A 12,673-nucleotide genomic window follows, 5' to 3' on the forward strand; every position below is an offset into this window, starting at 1 on the left:
ACAGCTGGAAGGGACCCGACATCTCATCTAGTCCAACCTCCTCTTAAAATATATAGATCAGATGAGGAAGCTGAGACCCAGTAAGGCTAGAAGCCCTCATTATCAGACTCCAGATCAAGAGCTGCTTCCTTGCTATGCAGACCTGGGACCAAGAGGACAGAGGTGCTTCATGCTGTGAAAGGTGTCCACTTGCACACAATCTAAATGGTCTTCTGAGTGTCCCTCTCTGATACTGGGGATTGTGAAAATGCCTGTTAGTGTGTCCTCCTTTCTCACTTTCTTTAGGATAGTAACTAAAGCATAGAATGCAGATCAGACCAGACTCCCCACTGAAGAGGGAAAGGAGAAACAAACAGGGTGAATCCCAGCCAGAATTGGGCAGAGGGAGGCAGCCGGGACCTAAGGGACAAAACTCTCCTGTCCTCTCCAGAAGCCAGGGAGAGTGCGGCATCAAACTCATATATTCCCAAGAACAGCTGACACAGAGACCAGCGAATCCTTGGGAGCGTGAATTACAGAGAGGAGAGAAAAGAACAGAGGAGAGGAGATAGTGTGTGCTCAGCAGGGAAGAAGGGAGTATGGGAATGATTCTGTGCAGAGCCAACTATACAGAGGAGAGGCACCTACCTACTCCCATCTCTCTGCCCAAATAGTCTCAAACCCACTGTTAGAGATTAATTGCTCAGGTCTAACACTTTCCTGCTTGACAATTCTCTTGTAAAATAAAAATGCCTCTGGGAGAGGGCAGAAGGGTGAGGGGTTTATCAGTGACTAACACACATTAGGGCATTATTAGTAATTAACACCTCTGTGCAAATGAGCTGGTCAGAGCAATCCCCAGGGCATAGCACTGAGGCAGGGAGAGATCTAAGGGCTAATTTTAAACTGGAACAACACCCCAGAAAAACAGGCTCCAGGGGAGTAGCAGTGGGGGATTAGGTGGGTGCCCAAAATAACGAGAATGAGAGAGAGGGAGTGTGTGTGTGCATGTGTGTGTGTGAAAGAGTCTCTTTGTAGGGTAAACACGTCAGTCATAGTTGTGGGGCTCTCTGAAAGGATTTTATCAAAATATCCTTTTCCAGGAGTTCTACCAAATGCTGAGCCCCAGGCTCAGATGACCCGGGGAAAAGAAAAGGAAACAGATCCAGTTCGGGGAGGGTTGGTGACTGTAGTAGAGACACACATTGGGGGCTGAAATGGATTGTTGATGTTCTACTTAATCAATCAACAAGCATTTTTTAAGCACCTAGGATAACTGCTTCCTAAAGCCATCCAGGGAGGGGGTCACAAAACCCACAAAGCTTTAATGGACCTTAGAGATGCTTTAGTTCAACCCCCTCATTTTGCAAATGGAGAAACTAAGGCTCAAAAGTGATTTGAGCCAAATTATGCAAATATAAAATACAGACCTGGGTCATTTGACTCCAGACCTGGTGTTCTTTTCAGGCTTCCACCTTAAGCACAGAGCAGAAGACCTCACATGGGTCTGAGGCTGGATCTGGTCTACCTTCCACCAACCCCTTTGGCCCCAGTCTTGCCACCCAGCTTATGTGCCAAGGCTCTTACCCAGAGAGATCATTCTCAATCACCATCTTCTGTAGCCCTGCAGAGATGCTGCCCCCTGTACTTGGGGTAGAGGCTGCATGCTCAGCTGTCACTGACAATTGCATACTGGCTGGATTGTTCAGGGCTGTGTTGACATCCCTCAGGATCCGAGGCAGAGGCCCGAGCTTGGTGACCGTACTCTGCAGAGAGACGGTGAGACGTAGATATTACCTGCTGGGGAATGGACACAAAGAAGAGAGGGGCTCCCTGGGTCTTATCTGGTGGCCTTCCCCTTTCTCCTTTCACCATAGTGGACTTCAGGGATCTGCTGTTCTCCTGTTTTAACATGCTATGTAGAGAAATCCTATCCAGTTCAAATAGTCTATGATCAAAAGTCTCTTCTGCTTCTAATATTCAGCATTCTCTGACATTGTAAGGCTCTTTTTTTTTATCTTTTTCTTCCTCCTCCTCCTTCTCCTCCCCCCTTCCCACTCAACCCTGTGGTACCTGCTCGAACTGAGAAATGACCTCCCAGAGCAGGGAATGCAAAGTGGAGAGTTCCCTCCCCAAGTCGATATAGCCCTCGAAGCCGGCTGTGTTTGAGATGGTCTCTGGGTTAGAGATCTCCAACAGGAACCGCTGCATGTTTGTCCACTCGTGTTCCAGAAACTGATTCATGAAGGACATGTATTCCTCCTTGCTGCCAAACCTGGCAAAACAGGGGTAGTGTGAGCCCCTTGTGGCAGCCAAGCCAGGCTGAGCCACACATCATGAGGCTGTCTCTTACCCTGCCTGGAGCCCATTCTGTTGACATCATCCCATCCCAAAGACTGATGGGAAGAAAAGGGATCAAAGGCGAAACCTAATTCATTGTATTAGACATTTTCTCAAATGAGAAGTTTGTTCATTAAGTCAGTGATGTAATGGGAAGGGTGTTGGACTTGGAAACAGGAGACTCAGGTTAGAGTCTTGTCTCAGACCCCCACTGGCTCGATGACCATGAGCAGGCCAAGTCAATAATGTATCTCTCTACTCCTCTACTGCCCCATCTATCAAATGGAAATAATAAGGATCCCAACAGGGAAACTGTGTGTGTTACAGGGATGTAAGCTCTTATAGAACCTGTTTCCTCTGATGCCTTATTGTCCCCACTTCTGAGCCATCTAGATGCAGAGGGAAAGGCTATTTCAGGTGATGCTTTTGGAAGGCTCTATGGAGGAAGAAGCTTGTCGCCAAGCTGCAGGGTGATGAAGTTTTTGGCTGCAGTAAGTCTTAAAAAAAAAAACAAAAACCATCTGCTATGTCACAGAAGGGCTACAAGTTGAGTCAGTAGAGGGAGTATTCAAATCAACAAAATTAAATAAACTTGCAGTATTATGTTACTATATTATGATGCTTGAGCCTCATCACCCCCTTCTTTTTCTTCCTCCTTCTGGAAGAATCCCATTTGGAAAGAACAGAAGGAACTTTGTCGCGACCTGAAGCATTGGTTGTCTTTTTTTGGGAAGAGGGAAGAAGAAGGCTAGGGAACAAGAATTTATTAAGCTTCTGCTATGTTCCAGGCACTGTGCTAAGTGCTTTACAAATATTCTCTCATGTGATCCTCACAACAATCTCGTGATATAGGTGCTATTGTTATCCTAACTTTACATTTGAGGAAACTGAGGCAGACTTGCCCAGGGTCACACAACTAGTATGTGAAGTCATATTCGAACCCAGGTCCTCCTCACTGCAGGCCCAGGGGTCTATCCACTGTGACCTGTGACCAAGTCACATCAGCTCCCAACTGCTTGTGCATAAAGGCCTTCTCATATATCCCTCACTGGAACCCTCCTTTCTCCCTAAATGTGGGTCAAAGCCATCATTCCTTGCAATTGGTCAGTGTGCAAACTCACTACAAGACCAGTTAGATTCAACCAAATGTGATCAGGAAGATAAAGCTGAGAAGCAGTTTGATATTATCTGCTACTTTGGAATAGTCAGTGTTGGGAAGTGGGGTGGAAGGAAAAAGAGAACTGGATTTGGGTTAAGAAGACTTCGGTTTGAATCCTTGATGTGTCATTTACAAGCAATCTGACCCTAGATGAATCACTTTACCTCTGTAGGCCTCAGTTTCCTTCTCTGTACAATGAGAGTTTGAATAATCTTTTTTTTTTTTTAATTTTTTCTTTTTGGAGGAGGAAGGGCAGAGCAATTGGAGTTAAGTAACTTGGCCAAGGTCACATGGCTAGCACATGTTAAGTGCTAAGGCTGTATTTGAAGTCAGGTCCTCCTGACTCCAGGGCCAGTGCTCTATTCACTGCGCCACCTAGTCACCCTTTGAATAGATAATCTTTAAGCTCACCTTCAGTGCTTGATCCCATGGCCTCCGAGTATCCATCGTTTGGACTCATTTACAACATTGTTTTGTTTTTTTCTAATATAGTTGCTAATTAAGCATTTGGCTTACGGGTGGATGTGGGGGAAACATATTCAGCTAGCACTGCATGAATGACCTCTTGGGCAGGTCCCAAAGGAACAAATCCATTGTCTCCCATCCCCACCAAGGTGGGCCCTGTTATTATATTATATGGCAAAAAACACCCTAAGTCCTGCCAGTGTCTCAGGGTTCAGGGCCTTGCTGTACTCACTCCTCCTGACCTCAGGGGTAAGGTAGCCAGCACACACCAGAGGGTAAGCCAGCTAGCCCCTCGAGGGCCTACTCTGGTATTCTGGGAAGGGCAGGGAGCACGAAGGAGCTTGGAGCTGTACTTCCTTCCATTGTCACTTTGGGAAACTGTGGAGACCAGGCAGAGCCCAAAAGCTGTGAATCAGAAGAACATGCCCAGGCTGTAAGGGGCAGCCCCTCCCAATGCCTTGTGCTCTCCCACTATTTCCCCAGTGGAGCATTGGGGAGAACAATGCCTAACAGGGTAACGCTTTCGGGGCTCCTCCAAATAGGATGCTGCTCTTCCTTCTCACAGGGGGTCTTCCACCACCCCAGATCTGGACTTTCTATAGGCTATGAACCATGGCCCATGTGTAAAGCCTAGACCACATATTTTGGGGTAGAGAGAAAAGAAATAGAAAGCACTGGATTTGAAGCCAAAAGAAATGGGGACCTTAAACTGAATGTTGCCATAGATGAACTGTGTGACCTTGGATAAGTCACTTCCTCCTTACTATACCTCAATTTTCTCCTCAGTAAAATGATGATAATAATACCTGCCCTGCCTCCCTCACAGGGTTTTTCTAAGGCTCCCAGATGATATAAGAGATGTAGAATTGTATAATATTGGGAGCTATGATTGCTGATCTTGCTGTCTCCCAGACATACACATTATAAGTTCATTCCTATCTTGATTCAGGCAGTCCCCCAGGACCACCAAACTTGAGATGTCCTCTCCACAGATCTAACTCTTTCTCTCCCTGGAAGTTAAGGCTCTTCTCCTCCATGAAGCCTTCTCTGACTACTCCAGGTCATGGCAATCACCCCAACTGAACTGTTCTAGCACCTGCTGACTATACCACCCAACCGCCACTTAGCCAACACTGATTTATCATCATTAAGAGTAAATGCTCCTATTTCCAAAGCCCATTTAAGTTCACATGGTGCTTTCTTCCCAACAACCAGGTGCAGAGTCTTGAGCAGATGTCCTTGAAGACACCGATCCCCCTCAGACTCATCTTATGGGGCAGAAATGGAAACTCACAGGGGGTTTGTCAAGGTTATAGAATTTATAAGTGGCTGAACTAGGACACAAAAAGCACAACGAGGTAGTGAGGAAATCATTCTGTAATGTAGGACACTAGAGAAAAGTGAATGGTTCCTTACTGCCAAGAGATCAAGTTTCATTTTCCCCTCTGAAAAATGAAGAGAGTAATGTTTGCACTCTTGACCTCCCAAGGAGAAGAAAAGACAAGATAGAACCAGACAGGACAGAAATTGGACCTGTGATTCCACTGATAAGAGGAATTCCTGGATGAAAAAACTTCCTCAAATCCAGCTGCATAGCTATGTGACCCTGGGCAAGTCATTTAACCTCTGTCTGTCTCAGTTTCTACAACTGTCACATGGGTATAATCATAGCAAGTCCTTTCTTTTTCCCTTCCTTGTTTCCTTCTTCCTTTCCTTCTTCCCTTCCTTCCTCCCCACAAAGTCTTAAAGAGTTGCCTAGGGTACTGAAGGGCACTGGACTTGCCTAAGGACACACAGTCAGACCTTGTCAGAGGTAGGACTTGACCCCAGATCATTCTGGCTCTGCATCAGACTACTGTTACTATGAGAAGAGCCCTCAAAGTGTCAGGGGCCGCAGAGATGGAAGTGGTCATTATTGGTGGTGATGATAACGCTAGGGTAGCAGGAGCTCATTTCTGGGTTTCCACAAAGGGAAAGGGAAAGGAGTGTATGTGTGTGTGTGTTTACATGTGTACCTGTGCTTATCTGTTACAGTGGGAGGTTCTACTCACTTGGCAAAGTTGGCCAGGTTCTGGGTGACCTTGGCGATGAGGGTCAGTGTTCGAGCTGTCCGGTCATCGGGGTACTCCTGCAGCAGGCTGAAGAGGGAAGGGGACATGATGGCAGGGCAGAGGAAACGCAGGAAGAGAGAGGCACTGATGAGGCGCTCGCTGATGTCTGGCCGGCCCCGGTTACTACATTCCTGCCTCCAGGAGGCAAAGACTTCCTTCAGCTCCCGGGGGAAGACGCTGTAGGGAAAAGAAAGGGAGCCCCAAGGATTACCTTGGGCCAACCTTCAGAGGTGGCATCAACCCAGGGGCCTCCTGCAGAGTCTTGAATGCTGACTTAAAAGATCTGGGTTCTAGTGGCAGTTCTTCTACTAACTAGCTGTGTGATCTTGGGAAAGTCCTTTCTTAAGCCTCAGCTCCCTCATCTGCAGAGTGGGAATAGTACTTTCCTAATGTCAAGCATTACAGAAACATGAGCTGTACTCTCACCTCACCTCTTAGGCCTCCTTCCTATCCAAATGGTGCCTGGGCCTGGCAAACAGCGAGGAAAACCCAAACAAAGCCTTCTGGTCTCCTGGATACCGCTTCACTTTGTCAAAACAAATACTCATCCCTGAAACACCCCATCACGGAATCATCAGGCCACATGACATGGCCCTGTTCCCTGAGAACGGCCTCAGCTCTCCAAAGAACTCCAGCGTATCCAAGAGACTCTTCAGCTTAAAGGCCAGTTAGAAGACAAGCTGGGTTTGGGGCAGAGGGTTCTAGGTGAGGAGGAATAAAGGATAAGGCTGGAGAGGGAGAGAATCCAGCAAAATAGAAATGGAGTCTAACTAAGAGTAAGAATTTTGGTTCAAATCTTAGCCCTGCCACATCTACTGTATGACCTTGGGCAGGTCATGTGGCCTTCCTCTCTGGGTCTCAATTTCCTTTTCTGTAAAGTGACAAGAGAATTAGATAATCCCTAAATTCCTTTCCATTTCTCTCTTTATTCTAAGGTGACTTCATATTCTGTCATTCTTAGTTCCAAGGTCTCTCCCAGTTCTAACACTGTGTTCTAAGATTGTTTCTAGCTTCAAAATTCTATGTTTTAATGGATCTTCAAACTCAACTTTTAGTGATCTATGTGCTAACACTGTATACATTCTAAGGTCCCCTTCCAGCTCTGACATTCTATGAACTCTGTTCTATCCTTTTACATGCTAAGGTCCCTTCCAGCTCTGAGGATCTAGGTTGGGGCCAGATTGTAGGGGTCATCAAATTAGGTGAAGGAGTTTGGACGTATGTAGTAGATAATGGGGAACCAATGAAAGTTTCCTTACTGGTCCACAAGAATATTTATTTACCAGTCCTTAATCCTCACAAAGATAGTGGCTGCCAGCACAGACTCAGGAGTCGCCCCCGAAAACAAGACTCCCTCCCCTGCTTCTTTCCAGTAGGGTTAGCCTGGCTTTTGTGCTGCCCCCATCCCACTTGCCTCTGAGCCCCCTGCTAGGGCTTACATGGGTCTCAAAAGGAAACCTGTCAGAACTAATCTGGGTGCATCAGCAGAGAGAAGCTCTCCTTCCCATAGGGTCCTGGGAAACATCACTCTCCTCTGGGCTTTGAAGAGAGGAGGCAGTAATTGTTTTAACAAATCCCAGCACTGCTTTGTGTAGGGCTGGGCCTATCATTCATCACACAACTTTCTTCTGGGAACCAGCAGCAGCTTGCTGAAATTCTGCTTACACTGAAACTTTCCAGATGTCCAAATCATGCCCTAATTATAACAATTTTTGGTTATTGTACAGCTTCCCAGCACACTTGCTCTCCCTCCCATAGCCCTGACCAGCCTGCAGACTCCACTGTTCTATATAAAGCCTGGACTGATCTTTACCTTATCTCGCCTGTTCCACCAACCCCAGGCTTCTCTACCTGCTGGCTCCCATTAATTATTCCCTAGGAAAGGTGAGTGAGAAAGAGGTAGGGATGCTAGAAGAAAACACTGCCTGCCTAACTGCAAACCCTCTCCTCCTTCAACCAAGAGGCTGGATTAAATGCTTTGGCACTTATTAGATCCTCAGCATTGAATAAAGGGGATCTGTTAATAAGCTGGAAACTATCCCTGCCTTCAGACAGCTTCTAGCAGGGTTGTATTGTAAAGTCTAAGCCCAGCACCACTTTACCAGCTAAATGAGAGGCTAAGTTGCTTCTTTGGACCTCAAGGAAAAAGAAAGGATTGGACTAAGTGACTGATACCCATCCCTTCCAGCTCTGACCCCTACGCCCGGGGGACCCAAGAAGCTTGTCAAGGAGTGATATTTGTTGTTTGTTTCTTATATGAATGTGTGTTAGACTCCAGAACTTACTTCCTTTCATCTTGAAAGGTCTCTTTTACTTAGGGCTATGTGCACAGTAAACTCTAAAAAGTATTCCTTTCATACTGAATAGGGAATGTTGGAAGGGTTACTGAAAGTCAAGGGATACAGGCACCAAAAAAGGTTGTGAACCTCTGATGTTCAATCCTTTTGAGCTCTACAATGACATAATTTAAAGTAGCAGCTGGGTGTGGCAGCACGTGACTATAATCCCAGCTACTGGGAGGCTGGGGTTGCTGGAGCTCTGAGCTACAGTGGCTTGTGCCCGGCACCTGCACCAAGGAGCATACTGACACCATATTAATGGTGAGTCCCCTAGGAGAAGGGAACCATCAGGCTGCCTGATTTGGACCTGCCCAGGTCGGAAACAGAGCAGATCAAAACTCCTACACCAATCAGTAGTGGCATCAGGCCCACAAACAGACTGGACAAGGTGGAGAACACTAGTCTTAAACAAATAAACATGTCTAGTAGTGGGATAATACATGTATATACCCAGTAAATGCAGCAGTGATAACAATAGTTGACATTTACCCATTGCTTTCTCTATTACAAAATGCTTTAAAACTTATTATAATATTCCACCCTTGTGATAATGATGATGACCTATACATTGGAGGGAGCAGGGGACAGTGTGAATAACTTGGTAAACCATTCAATGTTATAGGAATGCGCATGAGGATGTGTGCGTGGGGGGGGGGGGGCGCGAATGAGGAAAAGCTCTTTGAACCATAGCCAGGAAATTCCCTCTTCTCTGCCTTCTTAGGTGACCAACTCTGGAAGGCCCAAGGAAGTCAAGGGGGAGGGGGCAGAGGTGGGGGGTTGCAGGGAGGGCGCTGCAGTACATAGCTGGGACTGTAGGGGTAAGAGGGGGAGGGTAGCACGAGGCACACTGACCAGTAGGAGTTGATGATCTTGCAGAAAGCCAGCTCACAGCACATCTTCAGGTTACTCTGGTGCTCGGGGAGGTCTGAGGATGAGCACTTGCTGGGGTCCACTTCGCAATTCTCATCCGACTCATACAAAGCTTTGATAAACTCACCTGCAAAGAGTCCCCACCATAGGCAGGTGGTGTGAGGTCCCCTGGGCTGTGTGAGAAGGCAGCCTCAGGTAACAGCATCATTACATTTGAGGTGTGTATGTGGGAGAGGACCTTCCCTCTTAGAATAGCAGCCACCGGAGAACATGGGCTGTCTTCCTCTTATACCAGGGACTTCTTCAGGGTTTGAGCCACAGTTCATCCTCCCCTGCCCCACTCAGGATGATCCCCTTGGCCTCACACAGCCCTCCTCCCCCCATCCCTGGTTCCATGTCCAGTGACACCAACCTAAGGCATCCTGCAGATACTTCTGGCCCACCAGCTTAAGATATTCCTCAATGGCCTTGGTGGCTAAGGTGTTCTCTCGGAAGATGAGGTGCTCATTCTCCCCACAGCGGTCTACTTCGGACATCATCAGGTCTGTGAGGAAGTCCTGCAGAGGGGAGTGAATTGGGGGAACACATTCTGTGGAGGGGTCAGTCCTTATCCTGGTGGGAAGTAGACAGGGCTTTTCCTAACATCCCAACACAGCATGTTCCTGCTGTAAACCCAGATCCCTATTGGTAACACAGTACAGTGAGAGGTATGGGTTCCAGAGGCCTGGGTGTGTACCTCTACTGAAACTTACTGAATGGGTGGCCACGGACCAGTCACTTCACTTCTTTAGGAGTCCAACTAATGTAAAAGGAAGACAAAAATATCTGCTCTACCTGTTTCAGGGGTATTATGAGGCAAGTGCTTCATCAATCTTAAAGCAGAATACAAACGTGAGTTATTCTGTGTCACCACTACCTAAAGTCTGATAAGGGAGATGGGGACCCAACTTCAGCCCTCTCACCACCCCCATTTCTGCCCAGTTTTCCAGGATTTGGCCTCTCTTGACTTTGGGTAGAGGGATATCATGAGCAATGAGGGAAAAGAAGGTGATCTGGAACCAAGTAAGATGCCCTCGGGTTCCCTGGTTCTCTCCTGTTCTCTTGCCCTCACCGGTATCTTCCTGTTCCGGTCTGAACCAAGATCAGAGGATTTAGAGTCGATAGGGACATTACAGATTAGCTGGTCCGACCTCTTTATTTTACAGATGAAGAAACCGAGGTCCACAGAGGCTAAGTAACTTGCTCAAGGTCACACTGCCAGTAAACAACAGTGTTGATCTTTGAACCCAGGTCCTCTGATTACAAACCTGTCTCCCCAAGGAAGGAAAAAAAAATTTCTTGCCGGGACCACAGCTGAACCAGTCCCCACCTAATCTTTGATAAGCACATGTTCATGCTCACTCAGCTTTGACCCAACTGATATGTGTATAGTAAATAGGTTTAAACTACAAGCAAAAAGATTGCTCCTCCCCTCCCCCCCACCCCCCCTTAGCAACAGAACCATTTGATAGAACTCCAGATGTGGCCTGGCCAGGTCTTCCTCTGCTGATGCCACCTCTGCCAGGTGGGCTCTAAATCCACAAGTCTGGTTCCTGAGAGTTTTAGAGGAGAATGTCCCCTTTGGCCCCAGTGCCTGCTGAAGTCTCAGAGAGGCCTCTGGGAACTTGGGTTCTGCTGAGGAGAGGTGGCAGCTAAAGCTGCTGGGTGGCCTCTCCCTGCTTTCCTGGTCCATATCCAGCCACACTCAGTTACAGGGCAATGGCCTTCCTGCTCTGTTCTAGGACAAGATTGTTCCAAAGGCAGAGATCGGGGGGAAGCTGCATAAGTAAAAGAGAGGATGTGTGGAGGAGAGACACAAAGGGAGACTCAGCAAAGCCAGGACAGCTTTCTACCAAGCACTCGGTACAGTGCCTGGAACACAGCAGGCGCTTAAAAGTTTGCTAACTGATTACAAATATATGAAGGGCTGTCATATGGAAGAAAACCTATACTTCTTTAGCTTAGTCCAAGAGGGCAAAACTAGGATCAATAGGCAGAAGTTACAGGCAAGCAGGCTCTGTCTCTCATTTTAAGGAACAAATTAATCAGAAGTATCCTGAAGTGTCACCTGGATAAGTAACGAACTCCTCATCACTGGCAGTATTCAAGCAGAGGAGGCATGGTCATCTACTGTGGATGCCGGAGAGGGGATTCCTATGGAATTGGGTTGGATTGCCTCGAAAAAAGCCTTTTTTAACTCTATTCTAATATTTTAAGATTCAGAGAATTGGGGATTCTAGGATCCTCGATACCATGGCTGCCCAGGAAAACAACCCTGCCATGTGGCAGCACCAGGGAGAGCCGCCTTCGCTTTCTTAGAAGGACTGAACTTCGTGCCTTTGTGTTTCTCACTACAGAGAACAAATCGCTGTTGTCAGATCCCCTTCACAGCATGTTTCTGGGGGAAACACCAAGAGGGAAAAACCTCCCCTCAGCATGAGAGGCTTAAAAAAGAAACCCACCAACACCCATCTATTCAGAGCTGCCTGTAAAATCCCTGTAGGGGAACAAAGCCCCCCTTCCTCCTCCTTTCACTCCCACAATTAGCTCTCCTGGCTTTTGGGTATAAGAGTGGGGGGTGGAGTTTCCTTAAAAGAGAGAAGAGAAGCTGGTAACAAGGAAAGCCTTTTAGCAACACTGAAGAGAGTGAAGAAGGAATAGTGATGGGATCAAAGAAGACAGATATATTGAAGATAACAAGAGAAGGAGGGTAGCAAGAAGAAAGCAGTGGGAGAAAGGAAAAAAGAGATGGTGAAGACAGAGAAAGAAGGAAAGTGACTTGTCCAAAGTCACACAAGTCAGGTTCATCCTCCAGACTCCTAGATGGGTTTGCTTTAAAATTTGGCTCTGTTCCCCTAAGTCTCTTCACAAAATTAATCAATCTACAAGCTTTTACTAAGTACTTGTGTCAGGCACAAGGATACCAATATAAAAATGTGATGGTCCCTGTCCTCAAGTAAAATCTGGAAGGGACCTTAGATGATCATCTAGCCCAACCTCATTTTGCCGATAGAAAACTGTTCACACACACACACACACACACACACAATCTTTTTTGCCTTTCTTTATTTCCCTAGGCTAGAGCTTAGCACATTATGTTACAATTTCAAATGCTTATTAAATGCATGCTAATTTGAGAAAATAAAAATGGTAAATGTTGGAGGAGCTGTGGAAAGATAGGTGCACTGATACATTGTTGATGGAGCTATGAATTGCCTTATTCCTTCTAAAAGGAACTGTACTAAAAAATAGAAAACTCTTTACTAAATAGAAAACAAAACTTATTGGCCCAGCAATACTATTACTAGACATAGACCTCAAGGGTATCAAAGAGAGGTAAAGTTTCCATATAGACAAAACTATGTACATGA

At 46.6% G+C, this 12,673-nt stretch overlaps 1 protein-coding gene across 14 annotated transcripts in view; it reads right to left on the reverse strand.

Moving 5' to 3' along the window:
• The window catches only part of DAB2IP (DAB2 interacting protein), a 324,396-nt gene that overhangs the window by 20,747 nt on the left and 290,976 nt on the right, over positions 1–12,673 (reverse strand). For all 14 annotated transcript variants that reach the window (XM_069073764.1, XM_069073763.1, XM_069073765.1 and 11 more), the window contains 5 exons: positions 9,676–9,820; positions 9,246–9,390; positions 5,995–6,231; positions 2,053–2,254; positions 1,567–1,745 (listed from right to left, as the gene is read on the reverse strand). In XM_069073764.1, coding sequence (XP_068929865.1) covers positions 1,567–1,745; positions 2,053–2,254; positions 5,995–6,231; positions 9,246–9,390; positions 9,676–9,820 — 908 coding nt within the window. The remainder of the gene's footprint in view (positions 1–1,566; positions 1,746–2,052; positions 2,255–5,994; positions 6,232–9,245; positions 9,391–9,675; positions 9,821–12,673) is intronic.

This window comes from Petaurus breviceps, unplaced genomic scaffold (assembly GCF_028583685.1).
Source record: "Petaurus breviceps papuanus isolate PSGF00001 unplaced genomic scaffold, PetGlider_PUasm1.0 90879, whole genome shotgun sequence".
NCBI classification, from domain to species: domain Eukaryota; kingdom Metazoa; phylum Chordata; class Mammalia; order Diprotodontia; family Petauridae; genus Petaurus; species Petaurus breviceps.